The sequence below is a fragment of the Thamnophis elegans genome, chromosome Z (genome assembly GCF_009769535.1).
Source record: "Thamnophis elegans isolate rThaEle1 chromosome Z, rThaEle1.pri, whole genome shotgun sequence".
NCBI classification, from domain to species: Eukaryota; Metazoa; Chordata; class Lepidosauria; order Squamata; family Colubridae; genus Thamnophis; species Thamnophis elegans.
The window spans coordinates 116,896,071-116,918,793 of NC_045558.1; the positions used below are offsets into that span (position 1 = coordinate 116,896,071).

Genomic DNA, 22,723 nt, shown 5'->3' on the forward strand with positions numbered 1-22,723 from the left:
CCAACCCACCCCTAGTCCAGTTAATTCACACTCCTGGACTCTTTTACTTCACAATTCCAAAATTATTTATATTATGAAAATCCACAGCACCCCAAAATACTTTAAAGAATTACAACAGAAGCCTCAGCCTTCACAAAACCCATGTTTTTTTTTAATGTATTGTTCTGCTTCTGGCCCTTCTGAAAAAAATGGAATTTGCCCAGTCTAGCTAAGCCCAACCCTTAATGGCAATTCATTCCCTCCCTAACCCAACCCCCTGAGGTAACAAAATCCCTTCCCCAATATAATTATTCAAGTACAATTAATTCATATTGACCCACTCCTGCCTCCACTGCATTCACTGCTCCTAAATCTTATCTCTCATTTCATTTCTCCAGCCGCAACGTGTAGCATCCAGCTGAACCAATGTGCTTGGATGAATAGAATTGTCATTTGCTGGCTAAATCTATAAAGGATAACTAAACGGATCTCAGATGTTAGCCTAACTTGATTGAGGTTTGAGGCTTATTGGATTTATATGCCGCCCTTCTCCCAAGGACTCAGGGCGGCGTACAACATAAAAGAAAACACATATTACAAAAATTAAAAGGGACATTAAATAAAGTATCCAAAAAAAAACCAATTGACATTTACAATAAAAATTTAAAAATTAAATTAAAATTAACAACCAAATTAATCCTATATTTTATTCTATTCAGGCCAGGCTGGCTTGCTGGAAAAGCCAACTTTATAGGGCGCGTCAGAAGGACTGGAGGTCAGAGATTATGCGAAGCTCCGGGGGCAGCTCATTCCAGAGGGAAGGCGCTCCCACAGAGAAAGCTCTCCCCCTGGGGGTCGCTAGCCGACACTATCTGGCTGACGGCACTCTGAAGAGGCCAACTCTGTGGGACCGCACTGGACGGTGGGAAGCTACTGGTGGCAATAGGTGGTCTCACGGGTACCATAATATAAACTGAACACAACAACAGACAGAAGAATGTACAACGGTATCAGGAAGCCTGACAGGGATACCCCACTTAGCGTTGGCAGGAGGACGGAGAAAAACCAGGTTAATAGAACTGGGTAACCACCTCCTTAGAAATCCTCTACCATTTGCCACAACCATTTCTTTGCCACTACGGATGCTCTGAAAGAATTCCCTGACTCCTGCTTGATGGTTGCCACCTATCAATGTCTGGCAGATTTGGCAGTCCTAGCACTATCAAATGATGGCTTATGTTGGCTTTGCTCACAAAACATGCCGAGAAGGAAGCCACAAGCGGCAGTGGGAGGGTGGAGGTGTAGTTTAAACCCCACATGCCAGCTTTTTAATTTTTTCAAACTCAGATTTTTGATGGACGGGACCGTCCGGATTCTCAATGGTTGTGCCTTAGCTTTCTTTGATCTGGAAGGCCATGATTTGAAGGTAGGCACCAGGCAACCCTATGGTGAGTGAAGAACATAGTGAGCTGTTTTTTTTAAGGGGGTGCAAATTGGGACACATGCTTCCTCACTAGCAGAGGTTACTTGCTCAGGGCATCATACAAACAGGGCTACGACTAAGCTGTGTGAAAGACCCCAATAGTCAAATGCAGAGATGGGGAATTATGGCCCCTTTATGACTTGTGCACTTCAACTCTCAGTATTCATGAGCTGAGAGCTGGCTCAGGAATTCTGGGACTTGGAAGTCCACAAGTCATAAAAGTGCCATAGTTTCCCATCCATGGTCTAACCCAATGAAGGATACCAGAGCTACATATGCCATCTTTCATTCCTGGAAGCTCAAACAAAAAGATGTTGTGACAGCAACAGGGAAAACTGATGACCAATAAGTCACTGAATAAACAAAAGAACTGGGATTGCTGAATTATTATTCTTTTTTTGCCTCTCTCACTTCACTTGATACACCACAATTTCAGTACCCAAACTCTTGCTCAAATAATTCAACAATATATTATTTGGCCCACCCCCCCTCTAGTTCAATATAGGTTGGAAAGATTCATTTGGAAGGCAAATGCTGTACAGAAGTATAAAGACACATTTTGATTATCCGTTGATCGACTGGAAGATAAAAGAAAAGTGAATGTAAATGCTTTTGGGAAAAGCTCAAAGCAGGGGTGGGAATATGTGGCCTCTTCATCAGAGATTGCTGAAGTAAAATTTCCCAGCAATGCCCATGGTGGCTGAGGCAGTTGGGATTGTTAATTCAGCAGCATCTTGAGCAGTGTTTCTCAACTGAGGCAACTTGAAGATGTGCGGACTTCAATTCCCAGAATTCTGGTTGGGGAATTCTGGAAGTTGAAGTCCACATGTCTTTTAAGTTTTGAGAAACATTGATCTGGAGTCCCACAGTTGTCCCATAGTTTGGCAAACTATGACATGGATGACTGAGAAATCTCCATAGACATTTAACCATCGATCTGGAGGGTTCACAAGTTTCTATTCCAGATCTGAGAATGATAAATATTTCCTGCACACCAATAAATATCAATGTGAAATCAATAATCCAAGATGGCTATCAATATGTGGGCATACTTTGGGGGCTTATATGCAGATGCTCCATCTTTTGCACATAGATCTGCAGTCACAATGTTTTATCATTACACACATGAAAATAAAGAAGTAATGTAGCCAAAAAGCAAATAACCCCACAATAGTCACATGCACCCAAATGTCTCAACCGTTATCACAGCTATAATGAGATACAAATTACTAGGACATGGCAGAAGAGCGTATGATTGGCTGGATTTCCTGGAGATTTCTTTTTTATTTGGCTGAGTCTAAAGACTAAAGAAACCCAAAGGGTGATTCAATTCAACAGGTTCCCTCAACTTGGCCCCCTCCAAATGGATTAAGAATGGAACTTCCAGAATTCCCAGCCAGCATATTATCTGGGAAACTTCCGGAGGTCACAAGATTGGGGAAGGCTGAGGTAAAATATAGAAACGGAGAAGAAGCGAGCAATGGGGGGAAAAAATCTTGTAGAATAAATAGATGAGAAGCCCTTTGTATTCTCTCTTCTCCATTTCATGACTCAGATCTCCAAGGCAAGTGAAAAGTCATTTTCTATGAGGACAGAATGAAGCAGTAAAGGGAAGGGAATCTTCCAGTCATTTCGTCTGAATCTTCCTATGTCTTCTTTGTTCCACCTGGAGACACGTTGCTTTTATAAAGCATTTTCTTCTCACCTTCTGTTTATTTGGACTGGGGACAGACCCATTTAGATTAGAACATGTTTCTATTTAGCGTCCCTCAGAACATTTCTACAGAAAAACAGAGATCTGGCAGAACGAAGGGATGGCTTCCAAATTCTCATTTTCCAGCACTACAGTTCCTGTGTAAAAAGCCAGCTGCAAAAGTCCTATACATATCAATAGTTGCAGAAGACTTGTAAATGTTTCCTCTACTTTGATTGTGACCAGATCAGTGATCTGTTGTTTTTGTTGTTGTTGTTTTAAAAAAAGATTTACTAGCAGAAGTGTAATTTATTCAAAGTTTAGTAAGGAGAGAACTTGGGTTTTCTCTCAGGATATTGCCAAAATTCAGTTTCTGTTCGAGGAAAGGAAAACATAAAAGTATCAAAACTTGTTTGCGCGGATCCCTTTAGAAAAAACATCTAATCTGAGGATGCTGGACAAATGCACTGCTATGGTTGCTGGCAGAAGAAATCTGGGATTAATCTTCCAAAAATCAGTATAAACATCCAGCAGTTACTCACAAGCTGCTGGCAGTGAGAACAAATCAGTGGCATCCTTCAACCTTGTCCCCCGTCATTGTTTCAAAACTATAGAATCTTAATATCTTCGGACCTCTAAGTCCAAGAGGCTGATTGATTGGAAAAAGCAAGCAAGAAGTACACACTCGTCAAAACAAAAAAGTGTGCACCTTTTTTGAAAAAAAGGCACCAAATATGAGCAACAGCATTTGTTTTAAAAATCACTGGTCTGAAAAGGAATCCTAAAACGTTTTCTTTCTTGGTTTTAGAAATGGTGGGGGGGGGGGAACCTGCCCCTCCTCCACTTGTTCTTTTAATGAAAAGGTCCTCCTTGCGGAGGAGGCTGAGGATTAAGACATCTTCCAGAAGGTCAGTGAGGCAGTCAAGACCCCCGCAGCAAAGACAGCAATGGTTTGCCAAGTAGGGGTGCCGAAAAAGGAGAGGAGGCCTTCCTGGAAGGGACAAACAACAAAGGGAGGGAGAAGACAAAGACATCTTGTGGTGAAACGAAGACACGTTACAGCAATACAGGTAATCCTCGTCTTATGACCTGCGACTTATGACGGACCCTCAAAAACGTACTGACCAACCTGGTTTTGAAGTTCTGACCGCCACAAGTCATGTGACTGCATTTCAGGCCCTCAGGCAACCGGCTCACTTTGATGGCCATTTGAAGTGTCCTACAGGTAATGTGACTGCAAGGCTGAAAATTCTCATTTATTTCCACTTTTGGAAATAACCACGGCATTCACTTAATGACTGCGCAAATTTAAAAAAGAGTGAAAATTGGGTTGGCTTCTTTAGGGTCAGGCTCCATTACATTCATAAGTTGAGGATTTCCCATGCAAGCATCAAGATAACAGTGTCATGTTTACAGTTGTCCCATGAAAGTCCACATCCCTGCATTTCTATCTTTGCAGCAATTTTGTGAAGAAGACTGGGCTGAGACAGAGCACCCCCAAAACATCCAGCAATAGGGTCTTGATCTGTCCAACACACACACAAACACACACACACACAAACACACCGGTCAGAATCAACATTTTGGGATGGAGTAAACTCAAGAAATGTTGAGGAATTGTTAAGCTGGGAGAAAACACATAAAGAGGCAGTAAGGAGCTTTAAGAACACCACACTTCACATCTTCCCTCTTTTTTTTTGTTAAATATAAAAAGGAATTTAATTACTTGACAGCCTCTGTTCCCTAGTGAACTACTAACATCAATGTGACCGGTTCTCACCACATGCTAAACCACCATGTGATTTGTCTGGCTTTGGCTTAGTCTGTAAGGTAAATGTAAACGTATGTGCTAGTCGTTTCTGACTCTAAGGGGTGGTGCTCATCTCCGTTTCAAAGCCGAAGAGCCAGTGCTGTCCGAAGACGTCTCCGTGGTCATATGGCCAGCATGACTAAATACTGAAGACGCATGGAACACTGTTACTTTCCCACCAAAGGTGGTCCCTATTTTTCTACTTGCATTTTTACATGCTTTTGAACTAGTAGGTTGGCAGAAGCTGGGACAAGTAATGGGAGCTCTCTCCGTTATGTGGCGCTAGGGATTTGAACTGCCAAACTTTCAGTGTCTTAGCCACTGAGCCACCGTGTTCCTTGGCTCAGTCTGTAGGAATTCAATAACTTTTAAATCCATAGTATATGGCTTAGTGTACTGTACATGCTCAGAACTGTCGATTACTAAAACATACAGTTAAATAAATCTGAGCTCAGTGGGCCAAGCAAAAATAATTGTCAATATATGCTTGCCCTCAGAATTAACAATACTGCACAAAACTTTAGTTTGTGGGCCCTAGAGTTTTGGTATTAAAAAAAACTGAAATCTGCTTGCCTCTTTGATAAAGGTTTTCTAATCTTAAGGAAGTCAATGTAAAGTTTCTTTAAACTCTAAGTGACTTTAAATGACATTTACACTGTAAATGAGAGCCAGCTTGGTATAGTGGTTAAAGTTCCACCTTAGGTATGAAAGTTGGCTGGGTGACTTTGGGCCAGCCACCAGGAAACTGAGTTCTAGTCCTGTTTTAGGCATGAAAGCTGACGATATGAATTTGTGCAATCACTTTCTCTCAGCCCAACCCATCTCAAAGGTTGTTGTGGGGAAAACAGGAGGAGGAAGGAGTATTATGTATATTTGCTGCCTTGAGTTACTTATAAAGTAATAAAGCTGAGATAAAAAAAATCTAATAAGTAAACTCACCCATCCTCCCTGCGCTTGGATCCAGGACAGGACATGTTCCTGGATATATTCCATAGTCCAGCTGATGACAGTCCTTAGGAGCTCTGGTAATTTACTGCACACTACCTGTTGAAAAAAGACAAAACGGAGAAAGAAAGAAAAAAATAGTTATTAAAAACAGTCAAAAGGGGGGAGAAGTCCATGAAAAATGAAGCTAAAAATCAACAGTAACTGGCAAGGGTGTCTGAAAAAGGGGAAGACTAGAAATGACATGATGGAACGTGATGGCTCAGTGGCTAAGACACTCAGCTTGTCAATCAGAATAGTCGGCAGTTCAGTGGTTCGAATCACTAGTGCCGCATAACGTAGTGAGCTCCCGTTACTTGTCCCAGCTTCTGCCAACCTAGCAGTTCAAAAGCATGTAAAAAATGCAGGTAGAAAAATAGGGACCACCTTTGGTTTGAAGGTGACAGCGTTCTGTGCGCCTTCGGCGTTTAGTCATGCTGGCCATATGACCATAGAGACTTGTTTTTGGGCAGTCTCTTGTTTTAATCCTTTTTAATGTTTTTCATTTCTGTAAGCTGCCTGGAGTCCTCCGGGATTGGGCGGCCTATAAATTCAATAAATGAAATGAGCACTGGCTCTTTGGCTTAGAAACGGAGATGAACACTGCCACAGAAGTGGGTTGCTCCTGGTTCGGCTTGGTTTGGCTGAACCGGTAGTGGTGATTCGGCCTGGGTTACAACCTGGGCTGGCCACAGCCCCGAAGTGGTTCCCTGGTCTCCTGCCGTTGCCAGGATGTTTCTGCGCATGTGCAGAACAAATTACAGTCAACTGCGCATGCATTAGCAAAGTGCGGCAGCTGCAGGGGTGAGTGAATAGCAATAGTAGCAATAGCAGTTAGACTTATATACCGCTTCATAGGGCTTTCAGCCCTCTCTAAGCGGTTTACAGAGTCAGCATATTGCCCCCACTGTCTGGGTCCTCATTTCACCCACCTCGGAAGGATGGAAGGCTGAGTCAACCTTGAGCTGGTGAGATTAGAACCACTGAACTGCATATAACAGTCAGCTGAAGTGGCCTGCAGTACTGCACCCTAACCACTGCGCCACCTCGGCTTCTAAGCAAGCAGCGTGCAAGCAAAGCACGCACGAAGCGAACTGGTACCAACTGGTACAGGAACCTAACCCTGCACCGCCCCCTAGAGTTGTGAATGACTAGCATAAATGTGCGAGGGGAACATTTACCTTTAGAAATGACATACTTACTTTTAGGACCAACTTGCATGCAAAATAAAACAATGCCACCACACGGCCCCAGTTAAAAGCACCGTCCGAGAACATCTCTGCAGCCACTCGAAAGAAAACTTCCTTGGGGGGGTACATCTGAACTTGTTCTATCATCCTGGAGGGTGCAGCAAAAAAAAACAACAACAAAAAACACCAGTCTAAATTAGTGACAGTCAACATTGGGATAAGCTCAGTGAACCTAATACAATGCAGTTTTTTTCCAAGCAGAGTTAAATTTTGGCCTCCTGTAAAGCTAAGCTCTTTGAAGTCATTTGTAAGAAATTCACTAGACCTGGAAGCAGAAAGTGAAAGAGTTGTCAAGCTGACAAGAAATAGGCAGCTTTTATTTATTTATTTATTTATTTATTTGTATCCCGCCTTCATTATTTTCACAAATAACTCAAGGCAGCGAAAATATCCAATACACCTTCCTCCTCTTATTTGCCCCACAACAACAACAACCTTGTGAAATGGGTTGGGCTGAGAGAGTGACTGGCCCAAAGTCACCCAGCTGGCTTTCATGGCTAAAGCAGAATTTGAACTCATTGTCTTATGCTTTCTAACTTGTTGCTTTAATCACTAGACCAGTAATAGCTAAGGTGACCAGACGTCCCGCTTTTGGCGGGACAGTCCCGATTTTTAATAATTTGTCATGCGTCCTGCGGCATTTTTAAAAAGTCCCGATTTTTTGAAAGAATGCACGACAAGCTAGGGAACGGCGGGAGAACGGGAAGGGTGAGGCTTCATTGCTCAGGGGAACTGAACCAGCAATTCATAGACAATCAAACCAGAGGGCTTAGCTGTTTCCCAGGTGTGCTGCTTTGGGAGGAGGGGATTACTGGTTGGAAGTCTGCGAGGTGGGATCACCGCGCAAGCGGCCGGAGGAGGAAAGAACGGAACCTTGCACCAGTAGGGGAGGGGCTTCTGCTGCTCCTCTCGCCGAAGGCGGCCCAGCGCCAAAGATCAGAGAGAGAGAGAGACAGAGAGAGAGAGGGGGCGGGGAACGTAGGAGCCGGAACAGAGGCGAGGAGGGGGGAAAGAGTGGCTTCCTGCTGATCCAATCGCGCAATCTGCTCTCCACCCCGAGAAGGCACGAGCCTCTCACCTGCTTTTGCCATTCCGCGTCCTTCGCAGGCAACTCAGTGTCGGGAAGACCTCCAGCCCTTTTCTCACTCTCATCTCTTGCGCATGTGCAAACAAAATACCCTCCTGGGCCAGGATCAAGACGGAGGACGCAACAACTCTCCTCCCACTGTCGCCACTGCGCAATGAAGGGAGTAAATGGGAACGCAGCTCAGGGGAGCCATGCTGCACAGGAGACTCCTCAGTGCCAAATTCAAGTCAGCGCGAGCCGCGGTCCCCTTCGGGTTGGCTCAGGAAGGAGGGGAATGGGGAGCAGCAGCAGCAGCTGGTTGGGTGCAGGGAGGGAAGAGCTTCGGTTCTCCTGCACTGCATAGGGCTCTCCTTGCGCAGGGCTCTGGAGCTCTTCCCTCTCTGCATCCAGAGACAGCTGCTCCAGCTCTTTTCTGAGCCAACATGAAGGGGACCGACCAGAGTCTGGCGCTGAGGAGTCTCCTGCACAGCGCAGCCAGCTACTCATTTCTCAGTGGCGGCAGCTGAAGAAGTCGCTGTTCCCGCTGTCGTGATCCCAGCCCAGGAGGGTATTTTGCTTGCAGGCGCAAGAAAGAGATGAAAGAGACAGGGGGAGAATGAAGGAGAGATAGAGAAATGAAAGAGAGCTGGAAGGAGAGAATGGGAAAGAGGGAAAATAGAGAAAAATAAATTAGAGGGATAAGGGGGAGAAGGAGAAAGAAATGAAAGAGAGCTGAAGGGAGAGAATGAGAGAGAGGGAAAAGAGAGGGAAACAAATCAGGGGGAAAGAAAGGAAGAGGAAAGAAAGAAAGCTTTTCTCAGACCTATGACGAAAGCAATGGCAAGCTAGATCTCTTGCCAAGAAAACTGCAGTTTGCCAGAAGGCACAAATTGGAAGCAAGTCTGATTTTTTTAAAGAAAATAACAGAGGGCCAAAAAATGCATCTGAAAATAAGATTATTTATAATTTTGGATAACGTATTATATTGTCAAACTCAAAAGAAATCAAAATATATATCCTATTGCTGTTAGTACTATCTTGCCAGCTTCTATCAACTTAAGAGTTCACTATGAAAAGATTACAGAGAAGCAATTTCCTACAATTAATAACTTTATTTTGGATTTGCTATCATATTCCATGAGAAAGGAAGAAAGAGGGAAAGGGAAGGAAAGAAAGATAGAAAGGAAGAAGAGAAAGGGAGAGAAAAAATAGAGAAAAACAGAAATGAGAGGGATGGGGAGAGAAGAGAGAGACCCTATTCCCACAGAAAACACCGAGCTATGAAATCTCAGTGAACTGAACCAGCAATTCGTAGACAATCAAACCAGGGGGCTTAGCTGTTTCCCAGGTGTGGGGAACGTATCAAAGACATGACTGAGGGCCTTAAAGAAATAATGAAGCCCACAGATTATTATCATGGGTGGGAGTGGGCTGCCTGGAAAGAGGAAGGGAAGGAAAAGCGAAAGCGAAAAAGTGAGGCATTTTCAGCCCTGAATCCCCAGAAGGAAAAAGAGGCATTTGAGCAAAAGGATTTTTGCTTCTTCAGAAACTTCACTTTTTCTTCTGAATCTCAAATTTGAGGTTTTGAAGGTCAGGCAAGAGGGGAGCTTCTGTTCCTTCTGGGGGAGCCCCTGAATTTGGGGAGGAGACCCCCCATAATCCCCCATTGCTCAATCGGGGCCTGGAGGGGGAGGGGAACTGAGGGATGGTATTGGGGGCTCAGAGTTGCTTCTCTGGAACTGGCTCCCCTTTGTGAAAGGGGCTGGAAACCCTCCCTTTGAAGGGATCCATGGACCATATAGACCAAATTTTTAATCAATAAACCCCCTCCCCCCCGCCGATCAAAGGTGTCCCTCTTTACCAATGTTAAAATCTGGTCACCTTAGTAATGGCAAACATTTTTCTGCTCGGGTACCAAAAGGGTGCGCTCACTCAATAATAGCATGCACAGGTGAGCCCACACCTATAATGCAATGCCCTCCCCCGTGCATGTGCACGCACACACACACACACACACCGTGCTCCCCTGCGCTCCCCCCCCCCCAGTGCATGTGCCCAGGCCTCACTGAAGCCTCCGGACTTCCGGTGGGCCTGTTCGGCCGTTTTTCGCCCTCCCCAGGCTTCAGGAAAGGCTCTGGAGCCTGTGGATGGTGAAAAACAGGCCCAACAGGCCTACCTGAAGTTTGGAAATGAACTTCTGGTTTGCCCATTGGACCATTTTTCGCCCGCCCCAGGCTTCAGGAACGCCTCCTAAAGCCTAGGAAGGGTGAAAATGGCCTCTCCCGGCCTCTGGAAGCCCAGAAAATCAGCTGTCCAGCACATACATGTGCACTGGAGCTGACACAGGGCAATGCCTCACGTGCCCTCAGATATGGCTCCGTGTGCCATTTGGGGCACATGTGCCATAGGTTCACCATCATGGCACTAGACCAAACTCCCCCCCCCCCCCCGCCAATCTCGCTTTTGCTACCCAGACACCTTCCTAAAGTGCTGGGACTGCAATTCCCTTCCGATAAAAGGTCTGTATGCGAAGAATCAGGTAATTATAAATTGCATTATCCAATTAAGTCAAATTTCCTGTAAGGAGCTCCCAGGCTTGCTTAGCATCAAACTGGCAATATGAAGTGGATGCATAGTATTCCTAGTCCTGGTACCCCTCCCTTGCAATACTCAATCCAGAGCAATTCACATGGCTTTTGTTTTGGCTTGGGTGCTGCTATCAAAAATTATTAACACAATTATTTAAAAAATTGTCCATGCGCATCTGTACTCTGTACAGGATTTGTTAGACCACAATGTTCTGTAATAATTTACATGGCATTTGAACAACTTATATAGCCAATTATATAGCTTTAATTTAATTTTTACTGTGCAATGCTCTGCAAACTGCAGTACTTAAATATAAATAAAACTAATTGATTGATTTAATCAGTTCAAGATTACACAGAGGTGACAAACGGATTAACAGCAGACAGAAAAGCAATAACTATGTGAATGCAAAGCTTACTTTTATTAGGCAGAAGACTAATAGCAGATATATATCTGGACTCTGGGGATTTTATACAACAGGTATTCCTTGACTTATGACTTAACAACTGTTCGAAGCTATACTGCCCTCCAAAAGGTACTTATGACCTGGATTTCAAAGTTCCAATGTCAGAACACCCACCCACCAATCATGTGATTATATTTTGGGTGCTTCGTAACCGTGGCACGACAAAACTGCGCTCGTCAAAATAGCGGTGATAAAATCGCGTCGGTAAAGCCGAGACATCATCACTGCGCGTCATCACCGCCGCGACAACAGCGCGGCGACAGAAGGGCGCTTTAAAACAGCACGGCGGCAGAAAGCGGATTTAAATTAAGGTAAGGGTTAGGATTAGGTTTAGGGGTTTGTTTTAGGGTTAGGTTTAGGGTTAGGTTTAGGATGCTGAGTGCAGGGAATGCGCGGATTCTCCCTCCACGATTATGTCACTGCGGTAGGGTCACGTTTTTCCTTAGCGCTTCGAACGGCGCGAATTAGTCTTCGCGCTTATGTCTCCGCGGATAAGGGCTTCGCGGATTTGTGGTGGAACCCTTCATAACTGGCCCATATTTATGACCATTTGCAGCTTCCTATGGTCTTGTGATCATGAATTACCATGTGCGCGCACGCACATGTGCATTTTGCAAGAGAGAGAGGGAGAAAGAGAGAATAACTTTATTGTCACTTTGAATGTATAGTAATCGGCATACATTAAAATGAAATGTTGTTGCATACAGCTCTCAAAGGGTCACCACCTCCAATATTTTATTTCCAGTTTCTGGCAAAATCTGCCCATTATGGACAATGTATGTAATAATAATAAAACAAAATGGAACAATTGGGCTACAACTACTACAAAATATATCATAAAATAGGGTCGACCTGAACTTATGACCGTCGTGACGTATGATGGAATTCCGGGCTCCACTGCATTGTAAGTAAAAGTCTCCCTATAGTTCTTTCCGCCCCCCCAACCAACGTTGCTTAGAAGTGTCCATGAATAATGGGACTGCAAATAACAATTTAGATCTTCTAAGGAAGAAATAATGGCTGAAGTGGTGGCACAACAAACACTGAAGCCTGATCATGTTACCTCTGCAGCTCCGTGTTTCCATCCAGCTCATCTCCAATCCGGCGCAGGCAGTCACTTAGCGATTTGGTATTGGAATTACAAGCCTGAGCCTCTGGATCTTCCAGCTCTGCCATGGTCACCTCAATGCGTTCTGAATCTCCACAGCATTGTACTCGATCCCTGATAAAGCTGAAACAGAATCCCAGTAAAATAAAATTAATCCTACGAGAATTTTCAGCCCGAAATCTCAACCAGCTTTGTCATTGCAGGTCTTGGCAGAAGAATCAACAGCTCAAAGTCTTGGCTTTATTGCTAGTCCCTCCAAGAGGGGGGATTATATGCCTCTAGAGCAGCAGTCACCAACTGGTGGTCGGTGAGAAAATTTTGGTGGTCTGCAGAAAAATTATTTGCATTTTTTATATTGCACTAAATCAGGGGTCCTCAAACTACGGGCCCTGGGAGGGATACGTGCAATGAACTTTTGTGTTGCCGCAGAGTCTCCCCCTTCAGTGTCTTTTTGTGTGGGTCGGAGGGGGAGGGCAGAAATTCCGACTTGGGTTCTGCTTCAGCCTCCTGGTGGTGGGCTTTGGGCGAATGCTGGAGAGAAGCACTACTGGTGGTGAAGAGCCAGAGGGCCTTGTTCCAATGGGACTGCATCATGGCCTGGAACTGGCTGACCACCTCAGCCACTGAGCCTCCAGGCACTGATACCTGGCCTTGCACTCCCACAGGTCTTCCCTCTGTTTGGAAAGCCTATGCTCATAGTAAGGTGCTTCTGCTGAGCCTCCTTCTTGGTCAGACCCAATTTGAACTGAGCCAGCTGTTTTGCCAAATCTTTCTCATGCTTAGCTCCAACAACTGCTTCCTGTTGAGGCTCTAAGGAGCCTGGGCGGGGAGGCGAGGAGTGGCAAGTAGAGGCTGGTGAGGCGCCCCTCGACATGAGTCACATCGAGTTGGCCACGCCCACCCAGTCACATGACCACCTAGCCACGGCCACCCATCTGGACATTAGGCAGATCACATTAATGGTCCGCAGGATTTAAAATTATGAATTTAGTGGTTCCTGAGGTCTGAAAGGTTAGTGACTCCTGCTCTAGAGTAGTACTTCTCAACCTTAGCTTTTCAACCATAGCAACTTCAACTTCCACACCTCTTTAACCTCATCAAGGTTGAGAAACCCTAGTCTAGATAATTGCTGAAGATACAGAATTCACCTTTTGAGAAGAATGGTTCCTGTCTGAAGGATTTGATCTGAACTTGTACCTGAAAGAGAGAAAAACACATGAGTTATGAGGAGAAGAAAGGCCTCTAGTATCAAAATAGTCAAGTTAATTAAGGTCTGAACTCCTACACATCATTGAACTACATGTAGTCCTAGATTTACAATTATTTTTGTTTAATGACTATTCAAAATTAGAATGGAACGGAAAAAAGTGACTCGTGACCAGTTCTTACACTTATGGCCATTGCAGCCTCCTCACAGTCACACAACCAAACTTCAGGTGCTTGGTAATCGGCGTATATATAAGATGGTTTCAGGACCCTGTGATTGTCATTTGCTAGCTTCCTAGGCAGCTTCGCAAAGTCAACGGGGGAAGTCACATTCATTTAACGACTGCACAATTCACTTAACAACTATAATAATTCATTGAACAACCACGACAAAAAGGTCATAAAATGAAACAAAACTCACTTAACAACTGCCTCACTTAATAATGGAAATTCTGGGCTCAACTGCCTGTACTGGAATCTCACTCCAAGGATATAAAGAATTTCTATTCTCTAAGGTAAAGATAAATGTTCCCCATGCACATGTGCTAGTCATTCCCGACTCTAGGGGTGATGCTCATCTGTTTCAAAGCCGAAGAGCCAGCGCTGTCTGAATATGTCTCCATAGTCATGTGGCCGACATGACTAAATGCCCGAAGGTGCACAGAACGCTGTTCCCTTCCCAACAAAGGTGGTTCCTATTTTTCAACTTGCATTTTTACATGCTTTCGAACTGCTAGGTTGGCAGAAGCTGGGATAAGTAACGGGAGCTCACTCTGTTATGTGGCACTAGGGATTCGAACCACCAAACTGCCAACTTTTCTGATCAACAAGCTCAGCGTCTTAGCCACTGAGCCACCACATCTCCTTCCATTGTCTATGACTCATCTAATCCCTATTATGCTCTGTCATCACATCTTGCTCAGTGAATGGTAGAAATCAATTGAGTGGCACAATAACACTATGGGCACGTGCCGTTATTATAACATAGTTTATATGTTTTGTTATGACAGGCCTAATAAATGGCAACAGCTAATCTTAGGGAGGGCAGTGGAAAAATACAAAAAGACTTAGGCTAGAATAGAAGGCCAGAACAAGTAGATTAAAAATAAGTACAGGTAGTTCTTGACTTACAAACACATTTGAGCCCAAAACGTATTTTGCTAACGTTGTTATGACACAGCTATGAAATGAATCAGTATGGTTCAATGGTTAAGTTAGTAACACAATTATTAAATGATTCTGGCTTCCCCATTGATTTTGCTTCTCAGGAGGTTGCAAAAGATGATCACATGATCCTGGGACACTGCAATCGTCAAAAATACGAGCCAGTTGCCAAGGATCTAAATTACGATCATATGACCACGGGGATGCTGCAATGGCCGCAAGTATGAAAAATAGTCATAAGTCACTTTTTCTCTGCCCATTGAATGGTTACTAAATGAACTGTACTAAGCCATGGTCTTCCTGTAGCGGGAAATGTTAAGACTACGGAACTGGATAAGGAAAACGAGAGAAGTATGTACAGGATAAGGTAAATCTGGTTCAGGAAGGGCATAGGTAAGAGATACTTAGATGTATTAATGAACCACAAGATCAACTTATTCCAATAGTGTAATGCAGCTGAAAAGGAGGCCAATAACCTCTTGAAAAGCATCAAGAGGTGCATAGAGTCCAGCTCACAGGAAGTAATTGTCCTTTTCTGCTCTGCCTTGGTCAGGCTTCAGAGTATTGTGCTGAGTCCTGCGCTTGATCAACAGAAATAAGCCTAGAGAACTACCAGGACGATGAAAGATCTGGAAAACAAATTAACCCTATAAGGAATGGTTAAAAGAACTAGACATGTTTAGGTTGGAGAAGAAAAGATTGGGAAGGGGCATGCTAGCCATCCTTAAATATCCGAAGGATTGTCATACCCTTCCAAAATGACCAAAGGGTTGTTGTAGAGCAGAGGTGTCACACTCGATTTCATTGAGAGCCACATCAGGATTGAGTTTGACCTTGGGGAGGCTGGGGGCGTGGCCAACTCACTCATGTTGGAGGTGCGTGTGGTGGCCCGAGCGCTCTGCCAGCAGAAACAGGAGCGTGGCCTGCCCGAGCTCCATTTTCACTGGCTGAGGCACCGCAGGCCTCTAGGGAGGCCCCATGGGCCAGATCTAAGTACCCTGTGGGCTGTATCCGGCCCACGGGCCTTGAGTTTGACAGCCTGTTGTAGAGGGTTAGGGTTAGGACGATTCTCCCTTGCTCCAGAGGGTAAAGCAAAGCTAATGGGATGAATCTTCCAAGGATGTAGATACAGATTAGACATTAGGAAGAACCTGAAAGTCAGAGTTTCTGGACAATGGAATGGGTTTTGCATTGTCTAGAGTGGTTTCTTCACCTTCTCTGGAGGTTTTCATCTACTGGAGACAGGGTGGTGAATCTCACAGTGTCCAAGGGGATGGAACGGATGACTGATGAATCGAAACTAAGAGAATGATGAACAGAAACTAAAAAGCAAACTTACAGAACAGCATGTGAACCTTTGTACATACTCTTACTCATGTCAACATGGTTGACTCATCTTTTAACCAAGAAACCCCTTTACCACTGCACGAAATTTACCCGTTGCAAATGTCAATAAAAATGATAAAGAAAATCAAGTTCTTCCTTCATCAGTTCTAGAAAATACAACCAATTTCCTTTTTCATTTCTCTGACATGCCACCCATTTCCTTTCAAGACAGTCTTATCATGACTAATTATTTACCAAGCAGCATATTTATGTAATTGCTCCAAGTATCAGTTCATTATTTTTGGACTCTCTTTAGAACTAATAAAGGGACCAAGGATCTAAAATCATCCAGGCAGAGATAATTTATCTCTAACGTCAACATTCTTCTACCTGGCTCACACAGATGTCAGAGGGACCTGAAGACGGCAAAGCTGCCTTACAGCCATAACTTAAAAATTGTTTGACTTGGAGCTTCTTAGAGCTTTATGTAGGTAGTTCTTGACTTATGACCCTAAGTTATCCTGGAATTATGGTTGCAAATCATGCTGTTTGTTGGGTCATCTGGTTACCATGTCCAATTTTACAACCTTTTTTTGCAGCAGTCATTAAGTGAATTGCCATGATTGTTAAGTGAGTCTGTCATCCCCAATGGGTGGAAAATTGAAAGTAAATGCTGGTTTCTGTCAAAAAGAATGGTATTAAATCGTAGTCATGTAACCACAGGACACTGCAAACAGATGTAGATGAGGGCCAGTTACGGAGCACTCAAAATGTGATCACATGACCATGCGTGGGAGGGGGGGGGGAGATGGCCATCGGAACTTTCAACCAGGGTTGTAAGTAGCCTTGGGGAGGTCCATCACAATTTGGAACAGTCACTAAGCGGACAATTGTAAGTTGAGGCCTACCTGTACCTATATTTGTTATTAATTTGTATGACAAAATACCTTTGGTTTACCTGATGTTAGAGCAATGTGAAAATGAAACTTGTTTTTAAAATATGCTCGGCATGGCTAAAGTAGATATATAGGTTAGCAGTGATGCCAGGTTCACAAAAAGTTCAGTACTTACTTAGCCATTTCCCCCTTAACATATGTCTGTATTCTCGAATCTTTGCACATACATGTTCCTACCTCCCATGTTTTCTATTCTGTCAACACTTCCCCATGATCAGCAAAGAATGTGATCTAGAAAGAATCTTTGCCTGACAGAGTAATACATCCTTGTCTCCCATTCACTTCCTCCAAAATGCGCCAATTAAAAATGGGTTTTACACCAGAGTAAAACTGCATTTTTCTGAAATTTCAAAACCATCTCTAGTGCCTGGACCCACATAAAACATGCTGCAGGTTATGTCTCCCTGTTTTTTTTCACATTTATACCTTGTGCCTTTTTCAACCCTCCTGATCTAAATTTAGATTGTAAGTTGCTAACAAGCAGGGACTTGTCCTTTACGTAATGATCACTAACTTGATTTTGATAAAGTAATGAGACAGATTTACAGAAGGCACTTCTAGCGATAATTATCATCCAGAGAGCCAAACAGAACTATTTCTGGAGGCAATATTTCACTGAACAATAATCTAGAAGTGTTTCTCAATTTAATCACAACTTTTAAGATGTGTGGACTTCAACTCCCAGAATTCCCTAAGCAACATCCCCTCTGGCTCCTAAATAGCTTTTAGATTTCTGTTGTGGCCAAAAAAAATATGATTCGGAAAAACTATTATTTAATCTGATTAAGCATGGTCTTTTTAAGTTTAAAGAATTAACTAGGTACTTAATACACATTAGCACCAATATCTGTAGCAGATACGAGCCAAGGTGTAGCTTAGCTTATACGAGCCAAGGTGGCGCAGTGGTTAAATGCAGCACTGCAGGCTACTGCTAGATCAGCAGGTCAGCGGTTCAAATCTCACCGGCTCAGGGTTGACTCAGCCTTCCATCCTTCCGAGGTGGGTAAAATGAGGACCCAGATTGTTGGGGGCAATATGCTGACCCTCTGTAAACCGCTTAGAGAGGCCTGAAAGGCCTATGAAGCGGTATATAAGTCTACTGCTATTGCTATTATTGTAGCAAGGACCATTCATTTATTTACATGGCTGTCCATCTCTCAACAGATTCTGGGCATCTAACACAATTAAAAGTCAAAAGAAACAAATCCATAACAAAACAAACAAAATCCAATACAGGTTATAACAAAAAATAAATAAATAACATAAAGGGCCACAGCAAGAACTATAACATGGCTAGAGAAAAACAAACCCAATTCATATATCTATTTTGATGAAGAAATGAATTTTATTGTCAAAAAATACAGTAGCAAATTATTAGATACATTTCTAAAATTTAGTACTTCAGATAAACTTCAATATTGTTAAAAAATTATTTTGCTAGTTTTGATTTCTGCCCACCAAAAGATATCTGGACCAGTGTCCCTCTTGGCTGACTGCCAACAGCAGAGAGGTGACACGAGGCTGGATCCAGGCGGTTGTTACCGCCTCTCTTCGGGAGGGACACCTCCCCACCGCGCTTAAGGCGGCAGTGGTGAGGCCCCTCCTGAAGAAACCGTCCTTGGATCCAGCAGTTCTTAATAACTATCGTCCAGTCTCCAACCTTCCCTTTGTGGGGAAGGTTGTTGAGAAGGTGGTGGCCTTACAGCTTCAGCGTACCTTGGAGGAAGCTAACTATCTTGACCCCTTCCAGTCTGGCTTCAGGCCCGGTTACAGCACTGAAACCGCTTTGGTCGCATTGACCGATGATCTCTGGAGAGCCAGAGATGGAGGCTATGCGTCCATCCTGGTTCTCCTTGACCTCTCAGCGGCTTTCAATACCATCGACCATGGTATCCTTCTGCGACGACTGCGGGAGGTGGGGGTGGGCGGCACTGTTTTACAGTGGTTCTCCTCCTACCTCTCGGACAGGTCGCAGTCGGTGTTGGTGGGGAGGGAGAGATCGTCCCCGAGGCCCCTAACCTATGGGGTGCCGCAGGGCTCGGTTCTGTCCCCCCTGCTATTTAACATATACATGAAACCGCTGGGCGAGATCATTCGGAGGCACGGGATTAAGTACCACCAATATGCGGACGATACGCAGTTGTATCTGTCCGCCCCGTGCCAACTCAATGAAGCGGTGGACGTGATGAACCGGGGCCTTGAGGCTGTTAAAGACTGGATGAGAGCTAACAAACTGGTGCTCAACCCGGAAAAGACCGAGTGGCTGTTGTGTTTTCCTCCCAAAAATTCGGCTAACATTCCATCAATCAGGCTGGGGGGGCAAAATCTATACCCCTCAGACAGGGTCCGCAACTTGGGAGTCCTCCTGGATTCACAGCTGAGTTTTGACCACCATTTGTCGGCTGTGACCAGGGGGGCATTTGCCCAGGTTCGCCTGGTGCGCCAGTTGCGGCCCTACCTGAACCGGGAGGCTCTCACAACAGTCACTCGAGCCCTTGTGATCTCTAGGCTGGAATACTGCAATGTGCTCTACATGGGGCTGCCCTTGAAGAGCATCCGGCGACTTCAGCTAGTTCAGAACGCGGCCGCGCGAGTGATCATGGGCGCACCGCGGTTCGCCCATATAACACCGATCCTCCGTGAGCTGCGCTGGCTACCTGTTGATCGTCGGGTGCACTTCAAGGTCTTACTTACCACCTATAAAGCGCTCCATGGTAGTGGATCTGGCTATTTGAGAGACCGCCTCCTGCCAATTACCTCCCTGCGTCCCATCAGATCGCACAGAGTAGGCCTCCTCCGAATTCCATCCGCCAGTCAGTGCCGACTGGCGACTACGCGGAGGAGAGCCTTCTCAGTTGCAGCTCCGACACTATGGAACAACCTCCCCGTGGAGATCTGTACCCTCACCACAGTCCAGGCCTTCCGCACAGCCCTCAAGATCTGGCTATCCCGTCAGGCCTGGGGATAGGATTATTCTCACCCCGCCCGAATGTTGAGTGAATGTTGTGTTTTTATGGTTAATTTCTTTTATTCACGTTTCTTTTTCTTTTAAGTCTTGTCTTGCACTCCCTTCCCCCCATTGTTGTAAGCCGCCCTGAGTCCCCTCAGGGAAAAGGGCGGCATATAAATGTTCAATAAAATCTAAATCTAAAAAAATCTGTTTACCTAAAAATTGTGAATATTTTTTCTCTTTGTTTTCTCAAATTTGGAAATATAGGCAGAAAAAAAGAAATATAGTTCAAGTACTAAATTATACGATCTAAATTAACAGGACAACTACCAAAGTAACAAACCATGTAAACAGGCAATCAAGATGGATAACTGTTTTTCTTTAAAAAAATGAGGATCTTAATTAAATCACATTTTAAAATGTTATTGAGATCTTATTTAATTCGAACACATCAATATCAATATTCATTTGAACTTTGAATTATATTTTATCAGCATATTGGTTAATGCCAATCAATTGATTGGCCTTGTTTGACAAGATACACTATTTTTTATCTGTCTTTGTAAAACTGAGAAGACAAAGATGGAGGGAGGAGAAATGGAAAAGACTTGGACAGGAGGAAGAAGGGGTGGTGGGCGTACAGTTTCTTAAAATAAATTTCTGAGTTCTGTTGGAGAAAATGTAGGAATTAAATCCTACTGAGACATCACACCATAGAGTCACTTGAGAATAATTTTTGAATCTCCAGATAAGACAACCAGGTGTATCAAATGCCAAAGTAATTCCATTTTTTAGAAATTGAATCAAAAAGTACCAGAGTATTAAAAAATGTATTTCTATATCAAAGTACAAGAAAGTAATGATTCTTAAACTCGTGATTTAAATCAAATCTATCATCCTTTAAATATATTAAGTCATCACTCTAAAGGATCGATGTGAAAAGCAAAACTGAATGTGAATGTTTTATAACTTATGGTTATGAGATGGACACTTTCTCTTTATTACTGGATATTTATTTTGTGTGTGTGTGTGTGTGTGTGTGTGTGAGAGAGAGAGAGAGAGAGAGAGAGGGAGAGAGGGAGGGACACAAATAACAGTTTTTAAAAAATGGATGTATTATAGTTGGAATAAATTTGGAGCACTTGCACATTTAAGAAAGGGAAAGCTTAGCCCAATAAAATAATCTAGAAACACCTGGAATATACTTCACAGCTTCACTACAATACCAATTTTTCGCTTTTCCTCATTTCATTTGTTAAGAATTCAAAAGTTTCTGTGCCGATTTGGTGACATTTTAATTAACTTCCTGAAGACACTGCCCTTATATAGATTTTCAGTTTCTACTTTGATGCTAGCATCCATCACCATCGCACGTTTCAATGTTTTGTTGTAGCTTTGATTTTTGGGAACTTATTGTGTTCCTTTGTGCACCAGCCACTTGAAATATTGTGACTACAACAATTTTAACAAGATAAGACTGTGCAGAGAACCTTTTCAAACATTTCCAACTCAGTTGCAGCACCTGAAATCTGCCCTTGCATCGCCCACCTCCACCACCCAGAGGTTTGAACACCGCCAACTCTGCTGTCTTTGAAACTGGCTTTTTCCCATTCTTGCAAATAATCTGGATTTGTTCTTGGTAATACATCTATTCCTATTCCTTCATCCTCCTCCTCCTTAGGGGTGAATGTGTGTGTATTAATGTACTGTGGTTTTGTTTTCAATTTGAACCAGAGTTACTTTCAGGTCGGGTGCCTTTAGAAATCTAAATATCGTCAACGAGATCCTCATCGGAATTGTTAATGCACTATGGTTTTGTTTTTAATCTGAATTAAGAGTTGCTCTCGAGTCGGGTGGTTTTAAGAAATCTAAATCATCAATGACCAGATCCTCATCGGAATCCCGGCTCAGCATCCTTGGAGCGCTAAATAAAACTCTCCTGCTAGGATAGGTTCCCCTATTGTCGTTTCGAAATCCTTATTCTGATTTAGTCGCCCCGAGGAAAGGCATCACTTCACCAAGAGTAAAACCTCCCATAGATGGAAAGCACCCCGAGATTCTCAAGGAGGAAGCAGGAGAAGCCCAAAGCCAGCCGAGGGTTTTTGTCTTTTTTCTTTGCCCGCCACCTGAACCTACCTGGAAGGGTTGTCGCACGGACACAAACAAAACATGCCCACGGCCCTGCCCTTCCTCAACCCGGCGAGATTGTAGCCCTCCGCCAAGCAGAGGCAATGGGGGGACTGGCTGGGTGGGGAGGGAGACTGTCGGAGCCGATCTCCTTAGGAGAGGAGCAGCATCGAGGCGCTCAGGCTAAAGGGCGAAGGGAGCCATGGAAATCTTCATGCCCGGGCATGCCCTCGTCTTCGGAGAGGCAGCTCGCGCGTGCTTTTGGCGTTCAGCCTCCGACAGGCTGGCCCGGCTGCCGCGCCCCGCCTTCCCTGCTCCCCGAGCCCCGGCACGCTCACCCTCCATGCGAGGCGGGAGCTCCCGCTCCCTCCCGGGACCCGCCGCTGCCGCCGCCATCGCTCCACTCTACTCAGCTGTGCCCGACTCAAGGCGGCAACCCGCTTTATAGAGTCACGTGATCCAGCGGCCGGCAGGGGGACAGGAGGATTAAAAAAAAAAAAAAGTGAGAGGGGGGCGGGAGGAAAAGCAACGCGGAGAAAGGGAGAGGGTCATTGCCGGTCACGTGA

At 44.3% G+C, this 22,723-nt stretch overlaps 1 protein-coding gene across 1 annotated transcript; it reads right to left on the reverse strand.

Annotated features, from left to right (window-relative positions):
• Positions 1-2,996: 2,996 nt before the first annotated feature.
• On the reverse strand, positions 2,997-22,638 carry LOC116523000 (apoptosis regulator BAX-like). Its single transcript, XM_032238141.1, has 6 exons — positions 22,496-22,638; positions 13,577-13,625; positions 12,384-12,551; positions 7,152-7,287; positions 5,905-6,009; positions 2,997-4,146 (listed from the first exon to the last, which is right to left on the reverse strand). The coding sequence occupies exons 1-6, from the start codon at positions 22,551-22,553 to the stop codon at positions 4,045-4,047; spliced, it is 618 nt and encodes a 205-aa protein (XP_032094032.1). The 5' UTR covers positions 22,554-22,638; the 3' UTR covers positions 2,997-4,044.
• Positions 22,639-22,723: the final 85 nt, after the last annotated feature.